This window comes from Bacillus rossius, chromosome 3 (assembly GCF_032445375.1).
Source record: "Bacillus rossius redtenbacheri isolate Brsri chromosome 3, Brsri_v3, whole genome shotgun sequence".
NCBI classification, from domain to species: domain Eukaryota; kingdom Metazoa; phylum Arthropoda; class Insecta; order Phasmatodea; family Bacillidae; genus Bacillus; species Bacillus rossius.
In genome coordinates this window covers 8,785,168-8,810,689 of record NC_086332.1, presented here as the reverse complement: position 1 = coordinate 8,810,689, position 25,522 = coordinate 8,785,168, and the positions used below count along the sequence as shown (strand labels likewise).

At 41.0% G+C, this 25,522-nt stretch overlaps 1 protein-coding gene across 2 annotated transcripts in view; it reads right to left on the bottom strand.

Annotated features, from left to right (window-relative positions):
* The window catches only part of LOC134530171 (semaphorin-1A), a 745,950-nt gene that overhangs the window by 13,984 nt on the left and 706,444 nt on the right, over window positions 1–25,522 (bottom strand). For both annotated transcript variants that reach the window (XM_063364808.1, XM_063364809.1), the window contains exons 7-11: window positions 12,420–12,524; window positions 11,298–11,386; window positions 6,585–6,726; window positions 2,399–2,601; window positions 559–704 (exon numbers count right to left, since the gene is read on the bottom strand). In XM_063364808.1, coding sequence (XP_063220878.1) covers window positions 559–704; window positions 2,399–2,601; window positions 6,585–6,726; window positions 11,298–11,386; window positions 12,420–12,524 — 685 coding nt within the window. The remainder of the gene's footprint in view (window positions 1–558; window positions 705–2,398; window positions 2,602–6,584; window positions 6,727–11,297; window positions 11,387–12,419; window positions 12,525–25,522) is intronic.

Sequence of the window (25,522 nt, the reverse complement as noted above, 5' to 3'; positions counted from 1 at the left end):
GTTGCACTGATAACTGACAGAATAAAACATTTGAAGGCAGGCACATTTTCCAACGAAAACGATTAATTCCAATCAGGTTGAAACAATGAAACAGTTAAAAGGTTATACATAAAACAGTGGTTTAATCATGGAAGTACTACATTAACATAACATGTACCACAGACTAATTAAAACGATAAAAAGTGCTGTAGTTATACCTGACCTATTAGCAGGGGCGCAACAACTAAATTTCCAAAAGGGGGGCAATATACCTTTTTATAAAGAATCATCGATCCCCCCTATTTTCCTCCCCCGGGAAAATTTGTATTTAAAGGTTGAAAATGGTGCTATTTAAGCAGTTTTATTATCTAAAAATTGATTACACAGCACTTTCTTTGCCCCCGTTTGCCCCCACTTCAAGGTTTCAGAGGGGGGGCAAAATACCCTTCCCCCCCCCCCCTGTTGTTGCGCCCCTGCCTATTAGCACACTCCAATGTGTGGCCATACTGGTGGCAGCAGTACAGCAAGTCAAGCATGGGTTCATAATGAAAGCCGAGGTGTAACTACAGTTGAACTCACTGGAAGCTGGTGCGTATGACGACGGGCTGGCGGAAGAAGGACGGCACGGACTCGTCCATGAGCGAGTGAGTCTTGATGAAGTTGAGGGTGAGGTCCGGCAGAGTGCGGGAGTCGTTCACGCACTGGCCCGGTCGCGGGTCTGGCACCTGCCGTCACAGACGGGGTGCGTGCAAGCCTTACAGATCTGTTTTTGTTTTATTCAGATTTACCATCTTGTCGACAGTGAGGTCTTCAGAGACCACACAGAGCACGTATGTGGAGAGACCGTCCCGGTGTTTGCACGGGGTGATTTCGGGAAACTACAGACCGGGATTTGAAACCACATCCTCTGACAGCCCCACTGCATTTTCATTCTACCACATCAACACTCATTTACTTTAATTTAGGAACTTTTGTAAAAATTATATCACGTACTCATATACAAAAAAAAAAAAAAAATTCAAACACAATAAAATTACCTGAATGGTTATAATTTTGTCAGCATTAATAAAAGCATTAATTTATGCACAATTATAAAATTTAAAATTTTCAAACCATTTAGCATATTATTCAACTTGTTTTACTATATTGAAAACCAATTCAAATACAAATAAATTGTTTTAATAGAGGCAGCGCAGTATTAAGACTCTGGACTCTCACTGCGAAGAACCGGGTTATAATCCCAGATCAGGTCATTCTGGTTTTGGTGGTCCATGGGGTCTTTAATTCCCTTGAAGAAAATGCTGGGATATATCCTTATTAAAGGGCAAGTTTGATACCTCCCCCAAAATATCAAGCTAGCCTATGTCGTGTGTTACCAGCTCTAATGATCTCGCTGTCCACAAGATGATAAGCTCAAGTGAATAAAAAATAAGAGTTATTTGATTTGAGCAAGATGAGATATACTGCCTAATATTTGAGATTCTCTTTTTTTTTCCTCTCAGAAAGTTTTACAACTGGCAATACTGAGAACTCTACAATAACTTTTTTTTTATGTGTGTAACATCTTGGTTCTTGGTGGGAGTAATTTTGTGAATGCTACGTAAGTCAAGGAACATAAAAGCTTAACAACAACCATAATGTCATCTGTGGGGAATGGCGCAACCAAAGTTCACAAACACAAAGGGAAACTTTATAGTACCTATTAACTGTTGCAAGATGGGCCGTATTTTAATAAAATTCCTTGTCAAAAATGAGGTCCAAAGCTGTGGTTAAGTATTTTTTAAAGTCATACTCGCTTTTATTGCTTTTTTTCAATATATAGTTTAAAATTTAAATGGAATGATTCAATAGTCCACTGCTCTGACAGCAGATCTAGCGGCGTGTTTTGGAAATTATGTGTGATTCGTGTCCAGAAATATAGTTGAAAACACAATTTGCGTGTATTTATCCCACCTGGCATTATTTTAAAGTATTCTACATTAACATTAGAACACATAAATTTTTCATTATTCAGTACTGGAAGACTCACACACTTTTTTTAATTTCAAAATGAATATCAATAATTTTTCGAATTTAATCCAAACAAATTGTAAAAACTATTTTCACACTTCACAGGAGTCCAGGAAAAACTGTTGAAAAATATAGTAAACTTTGAATTTTAAAAAATATTTTGTTTATCCAAATGATTATACACAAAAAATTTAGAAATTTGAATATTTTAAATCATAATCACATATTATTTGTTGCATATAAAAACCAATAAAAATTTATCATTAAAACATTTCAGCTTTATACAAGTAACCTGTTTCTCATTAAATTTTTTTAAATAGGTTCTAATTGGTGTGTGTGTTTATAAAGAGTAAATAAAACAATTATTTGATATTAAATTGTTGAATCGAGAACTGTGTAATTCAGGAACCTTGATGCTCTGCACGGGCAGCCAGTTGGAGTTGAGCTGGGTCTGCTCCTTGAAGCTGCCCTCGAAGGTGTCGGTGATGTCGCGCAGCGAGAAGGCGCACACGGCGGAGCCGCTGATGCTGTTGGGCGGCGTGGTGAACACACCGTAGATCAGCTGGGCCGGCACGGAGCCGTACAGGCCGTCTATCAGCTCCGTCGTCGACTCTGCCACACACCGCCCTCGCTCGTGCCACACGCCGCCCTCGCTCGTGCCACACGCCGCCCTCGCTCGTGCCACACGCCGCCCTCGCTCGTGCCACACGCCGCCCTCGCTCGTGCCACACGCCGCCCTCGCTCGTGCCACACACCACCCTCGCTCGTGCCTCACACCGCCCTCACTCGTGCCACACACCGCCCTCGCTCGTGCCACACACCGCCCTCGCTCGTGCCACACACCGCCCTCGCTCCTGCCACACACCGCCCTCGCTCGTGCCACACACCGCCCTCGCTCGTGCCACACACCGCCCTCGCTCGTGCCTCACACCTCCCTCGCTCGTGCCTCACACCTCCCTCGCTCGTGCCACACACCGCCCTCGCTCGTGCCACACGCCGCCCTCGCTCGTGCCACACGCCGCCCTCGCTCGTGCCACACGCCGCCCTCGCTCGTGCCTCACACCTCCCTCGCTCGTGCCTCACACCGCCCTCGCTCGTGCCTCACACCTCCCTCGCTCGTGCCACACGCCGCCCTCGCTCGTGCCACACGCCGCCCTCGCTCATACCACACACCGCCCTCGCTCGTGCCACACACCGCCCTCGCTCGTGCCACACACCGCCCTCGCTCGTGCCACACACCGCCCTCGCTCGTGCCACACACCGCCCTCGCTCGTGCCACACACCTCCCTCGCTCGTGCCACACACCGCCCTCGCTCGTGCCTCACACCGCCCTCGCTCGTGCCTCACACCTCCCTCGCTCGTGCCACACACCGCCCTCGCTCGTGCCACACGCCGCCCTCGCTCGTGCCACACACCGCCCTCGCTCGTGCCACACACCGCCCTCGCTCGTGCCTCACACCGCCCTGGCTCGTGCCTCACGCCTCCCTCGCTCGTGCCACACGCCGCCCTCGCTCGTGCCACACGCCGCCCTCGCTCGTGCCACACACCGCCCTCGCTCGTGCCACACACCGCCCTCGCTCGTGCCACACACCGCCCTCGCTCGTGCCACACACCTCCCTCGCTCGTGCCACACACCGCCCTCGCTCGTGCCTCACACCTCCCTCGCTCGTGCCACACACCGCCCTCGCTCGTGCCACACGCCGCCCTCGCTCGTGCCACACACCGCCCTCGCTCGTGCCACACACCGCCCTCGCTCGTGCCTCACACCTCCCTCGCTCGTGCCTCACACCGCCCTGGCTCGTGCCTCACACCTCCCTCACTCGTGCCACACGCCGCCCTCGCTCGTGCCACACGCCGCCCTCGCTCGTGCCACACACCGCCCTCGCTCGTGCCACACACCGCCCTCGCTCGTGCCACACACCGCCCTCGCTCGTGCCACACACCTCCCTCGCTCGTGCCACACACCGCCCTCGCTCGTGCCTCACACCGCCCTCGCTCGTGACTCACACCGCCCTCGCTCGTGCCTCACACCTCCCTCGCTCGTGCCTCACACCTCCCTCGCTCGTGCCTCACACCGCCCTCGCTCGTGCCACACACCACCCTCGCTCGTGCCTCACACCGCCCTCGCTCGTGCCTCACACCGCCCTCGCTCGTGCCTCACACCGCCCTCGCTCGTGCCTCACACCGCCCTCGCTCGTGCCACACACCTCCCTCGCTCGTGCCACACACCGCCCTCGCGCGTGCCACACACCGCCCTCGCTCGTGCCACACACCGCCCTCGCTCGTGCCACACCCCGCCCTCGCTCGTGCCACACCCCGCCCTCGCTCGTGCCACACACCGCCCTCGCTCGTGCCACACACCGCCCTCGCTCGTGCCTCACACCTCCCTCGCTCGTGCCACACACCGCCCTCGCTCGTGCCACACACCGCCCTCGCTCGTGCCACACACCGCCCTCGCTCGTGCCACACACCGCCCTCGCGCGTGCCACACACCGCCCTCGCGCGTGCCACACACCGCCCTCGCGCGTGCCACACACCTCCCTCGCTCGTGCCTCACACCTCCCTCGCTCGTGCCACACACCGCCCTCGCTCGTGCCACACACCGCCCTCGCTCGTGCCACACACCGCCCTCGCGCGTGCCACACACCGCCCTCGCGCGTGCCACACACCGCCCTCGCGCGTGCCACACACCGCCCTCGCTCGTGCCACACACCGCCCTCGCGCGTGCCACACACCACCCTCGCTCGTGCCACACACCGCCCTCGCTCGTGCCACACACCGCCCTCGCTCGTGCCACACACCGCCCTCGCTCGTGCCACACACCACCCTCGCTTGTGCCACACTTGTACTTCCACCTCACGCGTGTCATTCACCAAACTATGAGTAAATTCAAGCACTGCTGGAAAAAAAATCTAATTAGAGGTGGTTACACCACAATTTTCAATAATCAAAATTTTTTGGATGGCCTTGCAACAGTTTCTTAACGCAGTGAGCTTTAAAGCATACAAAAAAAAGGGGATGGGGGGGGGGGGTTTGTCTGTAAAGTCGGTTTACGGACAATAATTTTACGTGATAACGTCATAAGAAAACATTGATGAAAAATTGCATACTTTTTAATTTTAAAATTTTATTTACATTTTGCAAAATTTAATTTAAATAATTTGTTTAAATATTATCACAAACAATTAGTTAAAAAGGCCCGCCTTAACCTGTTTGATATTATAGAAGATTTTCTCGCACGGTGGTTGGCCGGTTCTCGCACGCTCGGCTCAGGCGGAACGCGACTCTTTTTCGTATACGCAGCCGGCGTTCATCGATTTATAAGACGTTATCACGAAAAAAAAATAATTTACAGACATTCCACTTCCAGGTTATCTACAAATACATAATTAACCAATGTCAAGAATTATTCATAATTTTCCAATTTTTTTTCACGACTTTTTTTATATATTGGTGATTATTAAATATACAAACATAACCAAAATCAAGAATGAGGAAATGCAATGCAAACGTTTATACAATTTGTAGGAACATACAGCTTTTTAAGTTTTAAAATGTATCAAACATTTTCAGAGACAAATTACACATGCAACTTTAAACTAAAGTGATGAATCAAAAAATAAAATGTAAGTTAGCAGATGGCTGCTAGAAATTAAAGTTTCGTGATTTTCAGCAACCATGATTTTCAAGACATTTGTGACCTGTGGATACTTTGACTCCACATCATGAAGAATAACTATTGTCCATTAATATTAAATGCCAAGTTCATTATGGCAGTCATACAGCATAGGTGCTACAGTTCAATCTGGCATGTCCCAAGTGAAGTGAGCAAAGCCATTTCAATTTTTTTTTTATCCATGTTAATTTTATTGTAGCTGAAGGTTGAAATGAGTATACATACAATAAAAATATTATATGTACTAGATAATAGTTACAGTATTACCATAAACACCTACTTCATGTCTTCTCTGATGTATTTCTCTACAGTCAAAAAATAATTAAATGGGTAAATAGCACAGATTTATAGTCACCATGGAAATGCTAGTTTAACGAGCTACAGAAAATGTGTAGTTAAATTGAGATAGTAAATTACGTGTTCTCCAAATTTAATACTTAAGTGACATTTCCATACAGCTATTTTAGGAAAAAAAAAATTGACATTATTCTAATTTCAAGGGTCCCAGTTTCATCTCTTCTGGCTACCATATACCATCACGTGAGATGACATGAGTATTTTATACACATTTTACATATTTTTTTTTAATGTTATAGTAATGATGCTTTTTTTTAAATTTCCTATTCCAGAACCAAATACTGGCAATATAATGTGTGGTTGAACAATATGAATTCTAATAGTAGCTTGGCTGCATCTGGGTTGCAGCCGTGTCCTAGGCGAATAATTCAAAAGGTAAATTATTTGCCTAGGACACGGCCCCAACCCAGAAGCCAAGCTACTTCAGACAATGGAATGGCCGTGAAAGCCTGCAAACATTATTAATGAATACTAATAGTCGCATATTTTCCAGGGATTTAAGCCCAGGACCCCTGGCAATGAAATCGGAGGCCAGCCCAAACAGCAGAGAGACGGGACTCACGTATCTCGTTGAAGTAGAACGGGAAGTCCCCCTGGACAGAGCAGTTGAGGCGGGACTTGAGGAAGGACGTCCAGCGATTGCGGAAGCGATGGGGCCCGCCCCGGTCAAGCTTGCACACTCGCGCCACCCTCGAGTACACCGCCTGCAGCGGAAACACACCGCACTTCAGCACCGAGCTCAGCATCGGGTCAGTGAATACCTCCCAGTTACCTCAATGGAGAGTCGTAAATCTCGAAAAATTACATAAACTTAAAAAGGTTATATCTAATGAATTTCTGATGTCGTGAAAGGTCATCATCAAAACTATGTGTTTCTATCAGATATCAGTAGAGTTGCACAAACTAAATTTAAAACAAAATTTAACTGACTTCTGGTGCCAACTAGAGTAGATAATTTAATGTAAAATGTCCATTTTATTTTTCAGTTCTAAGGGAAGGGGTTTTCGCCTCTATTACTCCTCCCATATGACTGCCACTGACTTAGATGTACAGTGCTGGCTAGGCTAAGCTGTAGCAAAATTTTATCAACATCTATGGTGCCTACAAACACTTGATACTTACACCTGGCCAAATAAACATCAAGGAAATGTAACAAAAAAATAAATAGATAGTTTTTATTGTAAAAATATTTGTATGTCACATAACAGCGTGAAAAATAAAATTTTTTATAATCCACAAGCAAATATTATCATAGAAACACACCAAAACCATTAAAGCAGTAAAAAAAATGTTTTTTCATAATTAACAAATCTTAACCTTAAAATGTTTCATGAATATACAACACTCCATTCTAATCAGAGAAATGAAAAAAAATAAAATGAATGTTGGAATAAGCACAGGAAATCCGCGGCCAAAACACCTGGCTGTCACACCGTGGCAGTGAATGTGATGGATATAAATTGTAAGCTGATTGTAGGAAAAAAAGACAACAGTTACACGCAGCAAAGCCCACTTCCTGCAGGGGAACAATTCTTGTCGCACGTAACTCTGACAAATCCCCTTCTCAATAACCATAACAATGCGAGACAGATGTTTACCATCACAATGGACCAGACCCTTCGCCCCCCTCCCCAACCACTGGTGGTCATCAATAGTTACTTTGTCACGGTCGCAGGTCCGAGCAGTCACCCTCCTAACACCTGTGTGCATGACTCTGCAGAAGCCTACCATCATCACTGAACTGATCTAGATGCAGCTGTTTCCACCAAAAAATTTGAAAGGATGTCAAAATTTAGTAACTGCACTACCAGAAAAAATTACTTGTTAAAATTATTTCATGTTATATGTAGGGACCGGAAAAATTCGCGGATTCAATGATCTCTAGGATAGCCTCCATTATTCTCTGCATTTCTCAAGTAAACACGCGTGTTCATTGGGTAATAAATTGTGAGGCGTATCCATTGGGTAGCTTGTGATTCAACGCTTCTTTGGTTGATAGTCTCTCATTGGCCCAAGGAGCTCCAGTTAAACTGCGAGCCAATAGCAGAACCAGCAGAATTGTACACATGTTTGAATTCGAAATGAATCCGCAAATTTTTCCGGTCTCTAGTTATATGTAACAAAGACAATTTTTCAATGTTGTTTGATTCTTCACTACGTACCAGATCACAGTCATCAATAATAATAATTTTTTGACTTTTCGTACAACAGCCCAGGAATTTTCCTGCTTAGATTTTAAAAAGGGCCAATAGATTCAGAATATATTTTAAAAACCAAAATGTAAAAAAAAAATTCCTTTAAAAAGTGGTAATTTCAAAAGTACACTTAGCAATTTCCAGCTCATAAAGTTATGTACTTACATTAGTAAGTAAAATAGCTGTAAAACAGTTGTTACAATGAAAGTTACACCACATTTAGAAAATAGCACAATGATTGGCTGGAAGAAAAATCAACATAAACTATACTAAACAGAAATCTAGACCCTCTTTCATTGTTTATTTGGTTGTACTATACTGTGAGGAAAATTTAAATTTGCAAGTTGAATTTAAAGGGAAAAAAAACAGCAGCGAGGCACCCAATTAAAAGGAGCAGGTAGAATTCGGCCAGTTCAAATTCGCCAGGGGCTACGGGTCACAGTAAGTATGCAGGTCCCTCCAAATCTGATGCCTTCTGAACACTGGTGGCCGGGACGCAAAACTCATATCTCCTTCCCTTTTCCCTCTAAAACAGAATTTGGCTATGGGTAGAATTCCACTTTAAAATAAAATGCAAATTTATATCTAAGAAATCTATATTTCAGCATATAGCTATAAACAGTTTTGTACTTTTAACTGTAAAACTATCAGTCTAGCTACACTAAGTGCAACACACTGACCATACTCAGAATCATAGAACATAAAAAAGTACCCAATTTTTATGCACTCTTGTAATAGGGCAATCTATCTATAATATAATAAAACTGTAGAACCGCTGTGTCTTTACACTGAAAATATTTGCCAAAAACTGATTATGGGTGATATAGGGAGTGTAACAGAATACAATATAACTATTTTTAAAAACTTTGTCAGGATGTCTGTCTGTTTGAACACACTAATCTCCAAAACTATTTCAAATTTTCATGGTGTTTTAACAGGTAACTTGGACGTAGCTTGGGGCAACACATTTCATCAAAATCGGCTCACGGAAGAAAAGGATATCTTCATTTAAAGGTTTAGGAGTCTTCTGAGCTTAGTACTGTTCATAGAAAAATCAAAAGATAGAGCTTTATTTGTTGATTTTAAAAAAGAGTTCAAAGAAGTTTTCGAATGTTTACCTCAATGACAGAAGTATTTTTGTAAGTTTACATCAGTAACAAAATTAAGCAAATTTACGAATACAAACTAACAATCAAATTACTTGTCTAGGATGTACAGATTTACTGATTTTGCTTTGTGTTTTGGATATTAAAAACTTAACTAAATTTCTTTGGTTTTTTTTCTATAGATTTTATTTTAATTTGACTTCTTGGCTTAGAAAAACAAATTTATTGAGTTTGTTTCGTAATTTGTGTGCCTACTTATTACCTTTTGATAAGAAGTTTGTCATTTTTGAAGTTGGAAATATGGAAATTGGTGTTTAGGCTTTTCTGTTTTAAATGAAAGTCAGTTTTATTAGCATTTTTTTTAGAAAGTCTTTAAAAATGAGGACAGGAAAACATATTGGGTGCATGGCTAGTTATATAATAAAATATGAAGATAACTCCAGGCCAAGAACCAATAAGTAAATAAAATGTTTGTAGTAGGTAATTAAAATAACTAAGTGGAAAAATGAATTGGGCCAATGCCTGGAACAAATCAGTGATTGATTCTATTAGTTTTAAATTAAACAATCTTCAATAATAATTATTCTATGACCACTACATACAAGAAATTTCACTGAATAAAAAAAACTTGTCTCTTACACATCTTACACTACTAAGCATGGGTGAAAATCTGTGGAAATCCCAGGGAGGGCCCACGGGATAATGTTTATTATTATTTTACAGTTACTAATTTGCAAGTGCAAGCGACCCCTCAGAGGGGCTTTTGATTCCAAAGGGAAAAACCTACCCCCCCCCCCCCCAATCCACCTGATACACCTATGCTCTTAATCATAGGCTATAATCTGTTATCTAATGAAGAATCAAACAACATGAATACGTCTAATCAGTTTGTAACCATAATTTAACTAAACAGAAAAAAATGGTAGTATTTGTAAAGATAAATTATCACTGAAAAAATGCACTTTAAAGCTGTAAGTATTTGGTGATTGTGATCATATGCGAGATCAACCATAATTATCAACTTTCTCCAGTCTATAATCCTCGGGTAAATACAATACGGTGTGGTTCAAATTAGTTGCTATGTTTCCTTGTCATCCGCTTAAATCGCACGTATCCTTTGAGTTAAAACATAATCTTTATCTATGAGTCCAAACCTCCTGATGAAAATTGGGTGTTTGTTTTTATTTATGAATTGTGATCTCTCAAGCTCTGTTTAAATAAAAAAAATTCTTATATTATTTTCACTCATGCAGTGTATATAATACTAATACTACATTAACTAAGTTATAGCATAATAAAATTAAAATAAAAGCCAATTGCCTATTTTGCTTTTTAAATCTGTGCTGACTAATCCGCCATGCTGAATTATGTTGCGATAATAGCAGGAATTCTTGATAACCAACATAAAATTATACAGGTTAGCAACAAAAGGCAAATAGTAAGGGATGTAGAAAATGGTCTTGACCAAAGGAGACATTTAAAAGTGCATTTGTGTATTTGATGATGAAATGAACATTGACATTATGTCATAACCAAAAGGCACTTTTCAAGATGATAAGGCTATCTGAGGGCCTTTAAAGGTGATTTATAACACATGAGATTAATATTATCAGTACCTGGACTAAAAAAGTGTTAAATTAACATAATTTTTTACTTTCTGGCACAAGTTATTGCTCGACTTACAATTTTAGGGGGTAAATAAGCAACTATTATGTGTTCTTAATACACATACAATGTTAGTATGGCTTTTATCATAGTTTTTGGTCTTTTGTTATAATTATGACAAAAATTTAACACATAAAACCTACAACCAAATACACATTTGCAAAACAATTACAATAAGTCTGTTTTTCTTTATTACAGACAAACATCTGACATTTTGACAGTAAAAATAAATCTGAATATGAAACTACATATAACATTGCTACCAAGCTGCACAAACAAATATAAACCAAAGTAACACTATTGTCATACCTTTCCGCAGTTGATGTACTCTACAGCTGTCTCACGGAAGAAAAAATATACAAAGTCTCCCTGGGATAGTGAACTTACAAAGTTTGGAGCTGAAATCATCAATAATAAAAATACATAAGTTAGTAGACGTACTTTCAGCAGCACAAACAACTTATCTAAAGCTAAATTAATAAATGACATATAACGATATAACATCCTTTAAATATTAGAGTTGATGAAATTAAATATAATTACTATGACACACCAGACACGCAGGTTTATGATCAATACCACAGGAATAAATACTAGTGCAGTATTATGAATTTATCCGATAAGCAAACTGATGAGTATGAAAAATAAATTAAAACTAATTTATGGAGTTTCAAACAAAAAAAAACATAGGAAAATTTAATAAAGCATGAAAAACAACACTTGAAAAACTGCAACACAGCAAACTAACTTCATATCCTATTTACTATCTCTAATAGGCTAATTTAAATAATATGATTGATAAATCCTGAATCCAGAAAAATGATCTTTGTCTAAGTATAGATTATTTGGGGACAAACCATAATGCCGAAATACCACAACGCCGAAATGCCAAATTGACCACAACTCCGACAGCTAGAAAACTGCTGTGTACCACAACGCCGAATTACCACCACGCCGAAATACACTAACGCCGAAAAATGTCATTGCAGGACTGCCACAAAGGTTAGATTATGTTAGACTAGGTTAGGTTAGACTAGGTTAGGTTAGACTAGGTTAGGGTAGGCTAGGATAGGCTAGGTTAAGTTAGGTTAGGTTATATTACACTAGGTTAGGTTAGGTAAGGTAAGGTTAGGTTTGATTGTGGTATTTCGGCATTAAGGTACATTTAAGAAACACACACAAATTCATTCAGTTGTTATTTCGGCGTTGTGGTACACAGCAGTTTTCTAGCTGTCGGCGTTGTGGTCAATTTTGACATTCGGCGTTATTTTATTTCGGCGTCGTGGTAACGACCCGATTATTTTAGCTAAGAATATGTATATTTTGATCTGTGTCAAGAAATCTTGAAGGTTTGGATGGGAATTCTTTCCTGATTTGTAGTTTTCCTGAACAGCGATGACAAGATCCTGCAGAGGACGGCAGACTACTCACCATTGAGGCTCATGGAGTCGTACTGCTCCGTCTGCAGCGGCTCGCGGTAAATGATGGGGTCCATGCTGGAGAAGTCTGCCACCGTGCCGGTGTACAGGTCGCCGTCTGGAATGAACCCCACCACGTTCACAACACGCGTGTGAATCAATGGCGGCTCCAGGAAGACCTCTCAGGCAGGGCGCTCACACACAGGATCATGACATTGCCCTTGGGATATTCACCAAATATATGCTCTCAAATACTGACATTTAGTAATTCGTACAAAATTTGATTGAAAGAAGAGTTTAGCACATTAACGAAAGTATTTAAGTTAACATTAATATACCCTACAAAGAAATAAGAAGTAAAATTTTGGCTCGGAAGGGGCTATCGCCCTTCCTCTGGAGCCGCGCATGGTGTGAATGAACTGCTCACTGCTAACTCAACACTCTTCAGTACCCTGCTTTGTTTCCAACATTTTTTGGCCAACACCCCATGGCGTGCCTCCCACCACGGTGAATACAGGTTCGGTTCCCAGCAGGTTCGAACCCAAGGTTTTTTCGCTAGTAGGGAAACATGGCAGACAAAATGCTGCGAGACTGCAGATTTTATTGTGTCTTTACCATCTGCCCCACCGATACATTCTATCAATACTCCGTTCTCATCTCATCACCCGTCAACTTCTCCAATGGCATTGGTGTCAACCAGATGTTAAGCTCTACATGAAATTATAGAACCTTGGAGAAAATATGTGAAAAGGCGGGTGGGGGCAAAATGGCTAAGGTCCTTACTTCAAGCATTGATGGAAAGTAAATATACATATTAATTTTTGTGGCTTTAATATTTTTTTAAAGTTAATAAAATGGTTAAACAGTACAAGAAACATACATAAACTATTATTGTTAACAACATCAATCATAAACTAGCAAAGAATATGAAATGTAAAAGAGTTTTTCTTGGGCAGAAAAATAAATAATGCTTTTAACTGGTATTTTAAAAAGTGTGATAACTTCATAAATAACGTTTTTTAGGTTAAATTTATATCAGGTGATAACTGTTGACAAACAATCAATACTAATTTTAAAATCAAAACTTACTCACTGTACCACCGACAGGAAAGACAGAAAAAATTGTTGTATCCATTGCAGTTATTTTATTTTATTTTTTAAATTCAGATGCCTGGTTTTTAGTTACAATGTTTGTAAGACTGCAGAGTAAAAAAAAAAAGCACGATTGCCGCCTGCTACACACGCAGCCCGCAGAGCATATTTCCTACGCGTGTTGCCGGTGTTCCAGGCGTCGTCAATTTGTCCACAGCCGCACTGACTCCTCGCGATGTGCTCCCTTCTGCCGAGACGGAGAGGAAATGGATTATTAATTCTTATCACAGAAGCCGCGGAGGGAAAGCAATGGAGAAAGAGAGAGAGAGGGATTGGAGGAGCGGAGGGTGTTGGACGGAGGAAGGGACGAGTTCTCCTGAAGCCGGCGCCCGGCGCAGCTAGCTGTAATGGGCCGGCCGGAGCTTTCATATGGAAATGGCTGCCAGAGGCGGCGCCGGAGTGGATTGGCCGCCTCGCGACCTGCGAAGACAGTGGCGCTTTCGTGGCGCTGTAGGAGGGGAAAGGGGGGGGGGATAGCGGAGCAAAGCCCGCCAAGGGCCGTCCAACACCATTAGCGAAATTATTTTCGGTACGTGGACATCGTGGAAGGAAAGGAAAAATAAAATCCGGGACTCCACCCACAGCAGCCTTTTTTTTTCTTCCCACGACGGCGCTTAAACGTGTAATTCCACGAACAATTAACAAGACACTCACCTGAAAAGCACCGCCGAGGTCGTTGTAGCTTCGCGATGATAGCGTCCGTTGACTAGGAACCTAAGTGCTCGACGTGAGGTAGAAATGTTAATTCGTACGGAACAATAGTCTCCACGAGCAAAGGCCATTCGTCGCTAATGAGTTGGAAGGGTACGATGATGAAATTGAAGTTGCTTATTTTTTTGCTATAATAAGGGGTTTAGAATTGATGATTACCAGACGAACGATGTTCAACTGATGTTTGTAAAAGGTTAAACTATCAAGAAGTGCCTTAATTTTTTTAGTCAAAAGCGGACAAAAGTAGTAAAAAAAGATATAATTTTCCACGCCATTAATTAATATTTAATGTGTGGAAAATTCCTTTCGAGCTAGTAATTAAGTACGGTTTGACACTAGAAAATGTTAATAGCTGAAGCGTTTGCGTTGTTAAGTTTGTAGTTTGTAGAATTACTTATGCAGATGGTCCCAGTACAACATCAAGTTGATATGCCAATTTATTACGGTTCTGAATAAAAAAATTAAATCAACAAAGTGATGTAGTTTTTAGAGCTATAGTATTATTTTTTTAAGTTTTATAATTCCCACCCAGCATCTACTTATTAAATACTGGCACTACAATTTTTTTTCCACGCAATCATGAATAACTCTACTATTGCTAACAATTAAAAAATAAAATAAAACTTTCTTTACTATAAGGAGAAAATTATTTGCATGACTTATGTGACAAATATTTTTAATCGGGTTACTTTGACTACTCATGCTGTAAAAAAAAAAAGCTTACTTAGCAAGTTAGTTGAATTTTTTACGGTTGAACAGTCAAAGTTACCCAATTAAAAAACTTGCCGTCTTAAGTTCTGCAAAGAATTCGCCCCCCCCCCCCCCCAAAAAAAAAGTAGATTACTTTTGATTTAATTTTTAATTATTATCAATAGTTGAGTTATTTATTTCTGCGTAGCAAAAAATCGTAGTCACATTATCTAATAATTTGTTAAGTGTGGGGATTTTAAAACTTTTGAAAAATGCATATAACTCAAAAACTATGACAGATATTTTTAATTATAATGTTTAGACCGTAGTTAGTTGGCCTATCAATAGGGACCGGAAAAATTCGCGGGGTCAATGACCTCTAGGATGAACTTTATAGTTCTACGTACACTCGGTCAAATGTCACCCTCTTACTGGCTGCTGTCTTGCGAAGGTGTCCCAGTGTAGCAGCCTGTGATTCGACACAGCTTCGGTTGAGTGTTTCTCACTGGCCCAGAGTCGTCCAGGTGAGTTGTGAGCCAATAGCCGAGGCAGCACTGAGGTATAACTATATGAATTTTAGGCTGTCGTGAAATGAATCCGCGAATTTTTCCGGTCTCTACCTATAAACTGTTCTCAGCTTGACGTTTGCGTTCTAGGACATTCTGTATACGACTGTTTGGCAACTCATGGGATAAGACATTATACTAAAAACAAAACTATCTAAATATTTAACGTCACATTTATCATTTAAATACTCCGTGTAATGCATTTACTTAATCAGTTCTCTAATTGAAAGCACTCATAAACAAGTGATTGCTTCTTATCTCCATAAGTATGCAGCTGAAAAAAATACTGCTAAATCAAAAGTTATATAATAATTCATTATTTTATTGTATTTTTTATTATAAAAACCAGCCATATAACTATTGGGTACAGACAAAAATTCACTTCATATTAACCCTTTTAAAAGGAAGGCTAGGTTTCATAAAATTAAAAAAAATTGTACTTTTTTCTATTCTCCTTATTAATCGCTTACAGTGCAAGTTTTATTTAAACCAACTAAAGACTGACAAACTTACTCAGACGTGAAAAAGATTTAATCGGCCAAGAGATAAAATGAAAAAGGCACAAGTAACATTGTGATATTTAATATTTGATTGGACCTGAGAAACATGCTCAGCAAAGAAAAACTTAGTGAACAAGTTGACTGTAGGGACTATAGAGAGGGTCATGTACTTTTCACGAAAATATTTCAGGAAAAGGTGTGTGTTAAAACTTTGTAGCATGAATTATAAACCGAATAAACTACCACAACATCGAAAATATATAACAAAAAAAAATTCTTTCAAAATTAATTTATAGTGAAAGCGCTAACAATTAATGAACTATTTTAGAACTACTGCAGGTGAAATAAACAATTATTCCTTTTTTTGTTGTGTTAAACAACAAAACGTAAGACTTTCTCGTACGGCCAAAGTACTTTATCATAGATCGGCAACCCAATTTCTTAAAGTACTACACGAATCAACATAGTCGACGCCAAATTACTATTTTAATTTTGAAAATTAAAATAAATTATAACCTACATAAAATTTTATGAAAATGCACAATAATTAGAGACCGGAAAAATTCGTGGATTCATTTCACGATATGCTAGAACCCAAACAACTGTATCTTTATATTGCTTCTGTGATTGGTTTACAGTTTGCCTGAAGGACTTTGAGCCAATGGAAAACCTTCAACAAAAAAAGTATCGAATCGCCAGCGTCCCAGTTGACAGTTGTCACGAGTCAATAGCCAATGAGCAGGTGGCATCTAACCTGAGTATGTAGGGGGTTGTGGAATCTATACTAGAGGTCATCGAAAGCAGTCTCTACAGAACAGACGCACAAACTGCCCGACAGTTCTTCCAAACCCCCTCCCCTATCCGCAACACTTCTTCATTCGCCCGCAGTCAAAACTCGCACGGGGATATCCGACGCGCTGATTAAACCAGTCTGCGGGGCTGGTCTCCGCTATTTGCATGCAAACCAACCTGGGCGACGAGGGGAGGGAGAGAGAAAGAAAGCAAGTAGTGAAGGGGGGAGGCGTTGAAGGGGTTGGAGGGGAGGGGGCAGTCATATCGAGCGATCATGGCGGGGAAGGGACCCAGCCTGCCAGCACTGCCAACTTCCACGTAATTACACTGCTCTAATAACGGCGCAGATCTCCAACACCGCACCGTCAAAACTGTTGTCTCGTCGGTTACAACAACGATAGTTCGTCGTGAAATGTAAAATAAGGACTGGAAGAATTCGCGGACTGTAGGATTTGGCCACAGTTCGAAAGTAGACATCTGTTCCAATAACGAATCAGTAGGGACTGGAAAAATTCGTGGTTTCGATGACCTCTAGGATAGACTCCACGATCCACTATGTAGGTACGCGGGAAAATTACACCTGCTCATTGGATACTGACTCGTGACACCTGCTAACTGGGATGTTTGTGATTCGATACTTCTTACGTTGAGGGTCATTCATGGGCTCACAGTCCTTCAGGCAAACTGTGTTCCAATCACTGAAGCGGCAATAAGTTACACGCACTTGGATTGTAGCCTATCGCGAAATGAAACCGCGAATTTTTCCGGTCTCTACGAATCAGCCACTTAAGTAGTAGTGGAAAAAGTGGTAGAACTAGCAGTAGACCACTTACGTAGTAGTAGACCAAAGATCCAGCCTGACAGGGCGCCGCCTCAACACACCTGGCTAGCGCACGGTGATACTGATACACTCTTTTCAACATAAAGTGTCACTTTCTTGACAGGTGCTACAGAGAACATACTTACTTTGACAGCTCAATACTGTTGCATAATTAACAAAAAAAATAGACGTACACCAGACGCGCTTATATTGTTTTCTATAAATGTTGTTATTTTATAAGAATATTTCTGTCTGAATATTCCAAGCACTACCTGTAAAAAAAACCTCATTTCGAACAGAGTAAAGTGGGTACCAACATTGAAAATGTAAATCACAAATCTAAATAGCACAATTAGCTAACCTGGTCGTCTCAGAACTTCTTGGGGCTGTCCCGAAGTTTCTCTCTGCACGCATGTTAATTTTGCAGTAGACTAACCTCCAGGGTTTAACAGCGGTAAAAGAACGATTAAAGCATAAAACTACTCTACTGCTTACATGAATACGCACTGCTCATATATTAGAAGCAGGGTTGGATAAAACATTTTTTTTAAAAAAAATCAAACAACCAGATTTTTTTATTACATTAGCTAATTGGGTTCTCAGCATGTTCAATTGAAAGCCATACAACAGCCTGCTTTCTGCCACTTATTTTGAACCAGAAAATTTATAACATTAAAGAACTGAAATCCAGTAAATCTGCACATCTGACTGGGACTTAACCACAGAAATAGTATTTCTCCACAGGAGGAGGCTTCTCCATAGAATGGATGTTTCTCATAGAAATAGGATTTACAATGCAGTCGGGGATTCCCACAAAATAGACATTCTTTAATAATTTTTTTTTCCTCTTTTGACTACAATTGTCTAATTTATTTAATTTTAGAGTAGTATATATCTGGGTATAATTTACAACTTATTCAGATAATTTAAATGATAAGATCTTGATTAGTATGTAATTGTTTGTTCTCGTGAATCACCAGAAACATTAATGAGCAAACTATTGTTGTTATTAGAGTGGAATTAGACCTTTCATTAAAATGTATTCAGGAATTGTATTTAATAATCCATTTAAAACAATTTTTTTATACAAATCACTTGATTGAAACAATGTTTTAAACGGTGGTTAAAATCAGCCAACCCTGCTTAGAAGTACACCATATATTCTAATTGCTGGTTTATTAAAAGCTCTTACTCATATTTTCAACACTCACATAATTGTGTATAAGTTGCACCAAATCGAAAACAAAAATAAAATGTTTTGAATTGTAATTTTGAGTAGGCTTTCTAAAGCATAGTAATACAAAAATGGTAAAAACATAAGGTAAGTGTATTTTTTCCCTTATTCTTTTGCCACAAGTTGATGAGACGTTCCCTCATTCATCTAATAGATGAAAGTCCAAATGCGAAGGAAACCCACAAATTTCGCAACAAAGTCCCGAACATCGCTTGATTTAATGGTTGTTTCCACTGAATTATAAGTCAGCAGCTATTTTTTTTATTTATAGAAAAAAAATTTGCATTCCACACATTCAAAACCGTTTTGCGTTGGTTGAGCTCTGGAGCGGAACGGAATGAACTGCTGTTATCGCAGTTTCGCCATACGCTTTTTCTGGCAAACGCCATTGTTCTGCAATAGACGGATGTGGACGCGGCTTTCCGTGAACATCAAGGCCGCAGGAACTCGCTTCCCCCCCCCCCCCAAACCCCCCCCCCCTACCCTTTCCCCATCAGGCTTTTAGGTACAACAACAAGCAATCGAATAATTAAAATTAACGGAAAAAAATAAAATAAAATAAAGTCCCCCCCCCCCCCCCCGGACAAAGCCACGAGCGGAGCTGCGCACAGGATACAAACGACGTTCGGAAAGTTGTTAGCCGCTGATGGAAACAGGAGCGCGTTAATTAAAACAGCGGCGCGCCCAATTATCGCGCGGGGCGGGGCGCCAGCGATAGCAGCGGGGCACAAATAACTGCGCTCATCCACTTCCGCCCCCCCCCCCCCCCCCCCAAACCCAGGCTCGCTTATCGGCCAATTTGCGCGCCGAACAATGACCGCGCGTGAAGGATTAGCCAAGTCGCCGCAGCTCTGCCCGCTTCGGAAAAAGGTCGCCATGAACGGAAACACCTCCCTCCTTCCCTCCCTCTTAAGCACCTACACGGCCCCGCGAGAAAGCAATCTATATGGACCGGAAAAATTCGCGGGTTCAATGACCTCTAGGATGTACTTTATAGTTCTACGTACACTCGGTTAAATGTCACCCTCTTATTGGTTGCTGTCTTGCGAAGGTGTCCCAATGTAGCAGCCTGTGATTCGACACAGCTTCGGTTGAGTGTTTCTCACTGGCCCGGAGTCATCCAGGTGAGTTGCGAGCCAATAGCAGAGGCAGCACTGAGGTATAACTGTATGAATTTCAGGCTGTCGTGAAATGGATCCGCGAATTTTTCCGGTCTCTAGCAATGTGCACAATACGCCGAACACGCCGAAGAAAAAAGCACAGAGTCATCTGACTTGTAAAAAAGTTGTTCAAAATTTTATAAGGTCTCGTGTCGCACGGGTTGTAGAGGCCCGCCTAGTCCTTAGGTGTGTCGTGTCAGCGAGGCGGGATGATAAGCGCGACGCTCGCTGGTGCTTCTAGCGCAGTGTCTCCTCTGGACTGGCGTGCACAGGACAACTTGTGAAATTTGAGCGGCGACCGTAACTTTACATGGCGGAGAAATGAAGGTAAAGGCGTGATGCAAGTCCCTCAAGCGCTTTCAAGAATCTGAAAACACGCCAGAGCCAGTGGAGTGGAGAGTGAAGTGAAGAGAAGTGACCCCTTGGAGAGTGATAACCGGACGACAAGCGACGGGATTCGTGTACGGGAAGCCTTCTTTTCACAGACGAGAGAGCCGAACGTCCGATCGTGCATCTTAGGTTTTTTTTTTTGTTCATTGAAACTCATGATAACTAATGGTCAATTAGGTTAGGTTAGCTACATTATCAATACTTTAAAACATTATGGACGGTTGATTTGGTTAGGATAGATACATTAAAGATACTGTGAAATCATGTAAACAAAAAAGCGAGCATGAACATCGGGGAACTTCGGGTGTGGCTCTCTCGTCTGTGAAATGAAGGCTTCCCCTTCGTGTACGGGGACTGTGAGTAGTGCGACAGACGAGTGAGCAGTGCGAGGCAGTGTGTTGGGACAGAGGTGCGTGGTAAGGGACGAGCGGTAGAGATATCTCCAGTGGGGAGAGTAGCCTACACTGTGGACTGGACGAAGGAGTTATTCATTTGTGGACAGACATTTCAAGTGTTGTAATTTAATTTATAGTGTAAATATTAGTAATAAATAGGGACCGGAAAAATTCGCGCGTTCAATGACCTCCAGGATGAACTACATAGTTCTACGTACACTCGGTCAAATGCCACCCACCCATTGGCTGCTGTCTGGTGAGACGTCCCAAAGTAGCAGCCTGTGATTCGTATAAAGCTTTGGTTGGGTGTTTCTCATTGGCCCAAAGTCCTCCAGGTGAGTTGTGAGCCAATAGCAGAGGCAGCACTGAGGTATAACTATTTATATTTTAGCCTATCGCGAAATGAATTCGCGAATTTTTCCGGTCTCTAGTAATAAATAGAGACAAGAAAAATTCGCGCTTTCGATGACCTCTAGGATAGACTCCACAACCCTCTACATACTCCGCAAATGCCACTTGCTCATTGGCTATTGACTCGTGACACTTGTCAACTGGGACGCTTGCGATTCGATACTTTTTTGGTTGAAGGTTTCCCATTGGCTAAAAGTCCTTCAGGTAAACTGTAAGCCAATCACAGAAGCAATATAAATGTACAGTTGTTTGGATTCTAGCATATCGTGAAATGATTCCGCGAATTTTTCCGGTCTCTAGTAATAAATAAAACTGTAATTAATTGATTGGGCTGTACTTTTCAAACCTGTTTTCCCCACACGTAACAGTATTTACGTAGAGCCCCCCCACAGCCGAGCTGTGATTGGTCCTCGCGGATGGCCATGCCGGAACGTCATTCCGACCGAAAAGCAAATAAGTAGTAATCTCAGTAGGATAAACTTCACGTGCAGGCGTACAGGAACCGTATGATAACAAGCCAACAAACAATTTTCATGACAATGTCAACTGATGGTGTACTCTAGGCGGAATGAAAGGTTTTATCAGCGACATCCAAAAAATCAGTAAAAAAAATTGGTTGTCTGTAAAGTCGGTTTACGGACATTGATGAAATGATTGCATAGTTTTATGAATAAAATTGAATCATTTTTATTGAATTATCACTATTTTGTATGGATACAAAGAAGGAGTGAAATGAAATCTACAATTTAATTGATAAATTTACTTTTATTTGCACTCATTCATTCAAATATGTTTATTACTTTAACGAACAGATTATTTTAACTATAACTTTTATACATGTTTGCTATTTAACTTCTTCCAATCTGTGTTATTCTGTTAAGGATAGGACAATGATAGGAAAAGTAGGAAACGAATGGGAGTGTTTCAAGTTTAATGTGCCTCGAAAAAGTCAAATCGATGGTTGTTCCAATCGAGTGGAAGAGTAATAGATTTGGCGCAAGCGTACAATGCGCGTAACGAGACAAAGCGTAACGGGAAAATGTGCGTAACTGGAAAATGAGTCATCCTTTTTCGTGCGTGCAGCCAGCGTTCATCTATTTATTAGACGTTGTCACGTCAAAAAATATTAACAGTGGTTACCAGAAAGTCTGAACGTTTTTGGAATATCATCTGATAGTCATTCCTGTCGACAATTGTACACAATTTTCAAACTTTAGCATAGCCCATCTCGTACACCTGTCTCAAGAGAACACATATCAGAGCAAATATTTCCATTTTTAAATAACGCCTTAACAGAAAGAAAAAGCAACAGCTCGAATAAATTTTGCCAAACCTCTGATCACAGAGCAATCAATAGAAGGCAATTAGAATCAGTTATAAAGGGCAAGATAATAAAATAAAAATCAATAGATATTACTTTAAAACAAGTGAAATTCACTCTTTGTTAATAAGTGAAATATTAATGAATACAGTTGAGTGAATTTGCTGGTTGATAAATTTGATTTGTTTTACAATTTGTTGTACTGTTTAGAAATTTATTTCTTTTCCTACTAAATACTGCTGATCCTTAACATAAATTATAACCCTACCCGCTCATTCTATTTTCTACCCCGTAGTGAAAGTCAAAACCATTTCTAAACACTAGTTATACTACATATATAGAAAACTGAATTCCTATATGTTTCATCATAAGTAGGGCCACGGAAATTTCGCGGATTCATTTAGTCGCAAGCTAGAATGCAAACCTCCACACTGTCGCACGGTGTTCATGATTGGACCGTAGTTATCTGGACACGCCCCTCTACAACCGTGAGCCAACGATGTCCAGCTAGGAGAGAAGTAAGCGAATCAGGTAGTGCCAAATAACAAGGATAAAAATGTTCTCGCTAAGAAATCAACCAATGGGAAAGTAAACATGGGTCGAGCACACCTATAACTTTGAATTCTATCTTGAGGCCAGAGGAATCCGCGAAATTTCCGGGACTCTAATCATAAGGTAAAATTTTCAGACAGTTGTTTTTTTTGTTCCTATCCATTGAAAGTGAACGTTACTTATAGCGTTTATACTACGCAGTTAGTGTAATACTGTAATGTTGTAAAAATTAAAATCTTATTTTAACCTTTCAGACCTTACGAGAAACTTTCAAATGACAAAATAATTATAAGTTTGTTAAGTTCAAGCTCAAGTTATTTTCATGGTTCAATCAAAGCACATTGATCTCGCATTTTCCACCCTCTAAATCGTGAACTTTCTGCATTAAATTTTAAACTTTGTTATTGATTCACCATTGATTAAATATAGTTGTTAGCACGCTATGGCGCATAGCGGTTGAACATTAGCGGTGAATAACTCGAATATTTTTGTTATATGTATTCTATAACATAAACTTCATGCAGAATTTTTAAATTGGAGAAATTACGTAAATACTTACGGTATCTTAGTTGATTTTTTTAGAGATTATTTTCAGAATGAGCGTTTTCGTCACTGTCGCAAAGGGTAAAAACACTCTAGCGTGCAGCTGAAGTAGGACGGGAAACATCTGATTCAGCCGTAATCGAACTTTTGTACAACCCTATGATAGCACAATGAAATTTAATACTAGGCTCGTATACAATTAATTCAATTTCAACGATTCAGTAGTTTAATATTCAAATATTAAAACTTATTGATTCCATGAGTTTATGTTGCTTCGATCTGTAATATATATATATATATATATATATATATATATACTGAATTTGTTACAGAATTAAAATTCAATATTTATGGCACCAAAACGTATTTCAAATGCACGTCCGGCTGTTACATTCCGGTTCGAGTTAATCTCAGGATATTGAAAATGTTATCTTTTCCGGGGATGAATTTCATTCAAATCCGCGCTAATCCCTATGTCTGCGGAAAATCCCATTCAAAACCACGTCCTTAATGACATATTAGTTATGATAGAAGATTACTAGAGACCGGAAAAATTCGCGGATACATTTCACGACAGCCTAAAATTCACACAGTTATACCTCAGTGTTGCCTCTGCTATTGGCTCGCAACTAACCTGGATGACTCCGGGCCAGTGAGAAACACTCAACCGAAGCTGTGTCGAATCACAGGCTGCTACATTGGGACACCTTCGCAAGACAGCAGCCAATAAGAGAGTGATATTTGACCGAGTGTACGTAGAACTATGAAGTTCATCCTAGAGGTCATTGAACCCGCGAATTTTTTCCGGTCCCTAAAGATTACTGAGTGGGTTTGTACGTGTGCTGGGCCGGCGCGCGGAAGTGAAACTCAGCGAATGCAACTCGGTTGCAGTTGACTGCTGACGGGGCGGTCGCCGGAGACAGCTGTCACGTGACGAGGCAGTCGGTCACCGCTGGTTCGAGTCTCGCCTCCGGGCTGGATCTGGAGCAACAGCGTCTGGTGACAGGAGCGGTGTCACTCATGCCTCTCACTTTTAACTCAGTGAGAATAGTAATGTGCAGGAAAAGCGTAGACGATATACCTACATAAATAAAAAAAAATGTAAATGTTCGTTCAAAATCCTTAAATATCCAAAAGTTCTTCACTGACTACTTTGAAATTTTCATACAACGTTGCATTCGAATACGCGCGTGGATTACATAAGTACCCATGCCACAACCAAGACAGGCAAAACGATAAATAAAAAAACAGATACGTAAAAACATAGATTTTTAAAATTTACATTGATATAGAGTGTCACATAGATACGCTTACAGAAACACGTGTGCAAACCATATACTAGATACAGACTACTTGAGAATACAATTCCTGCCACTTGCCAGGCTATAACGGGGAGGAAATACACCATAGTATCCCGCTATGGATTATAATAATCCTCCCAAATGATCTCTGCAAGATTAAGGGGCCCGCTTCGTCAGGGGTGTATCTGTGTTAGTGAGGCGGGATGATAAGTGCAACACTCGCTGTATTTCTAGCGCGGTGTCTCCTCTGGGCTGGCGCGCAGTCTTCTCGTCGTCACAGGACAACTGTGGAATTTGCGCGGTGACCGTAACATTATATGGCCGAGAATGAAGATAAAGGTGTAATGCAAGTCCCTTAAGTGCTTTTAAGAATCTGTACCGGTTTTTTTACGCCTAAAAATTACTCTGAAAACATACGTTTTAGCCATTTTAGCTCTTCTAAAAATATAGTTTAAACAACCTAATCCAAAATCAAAAGTACTTTTCGGCCCTCAGAGAACTTTTAAAAATGCTTTTCGTAAGCAGACCCCACTGGGATATCTCGAGTAGTTTCGAAATCGCGTTGATTTTTCCTGAAG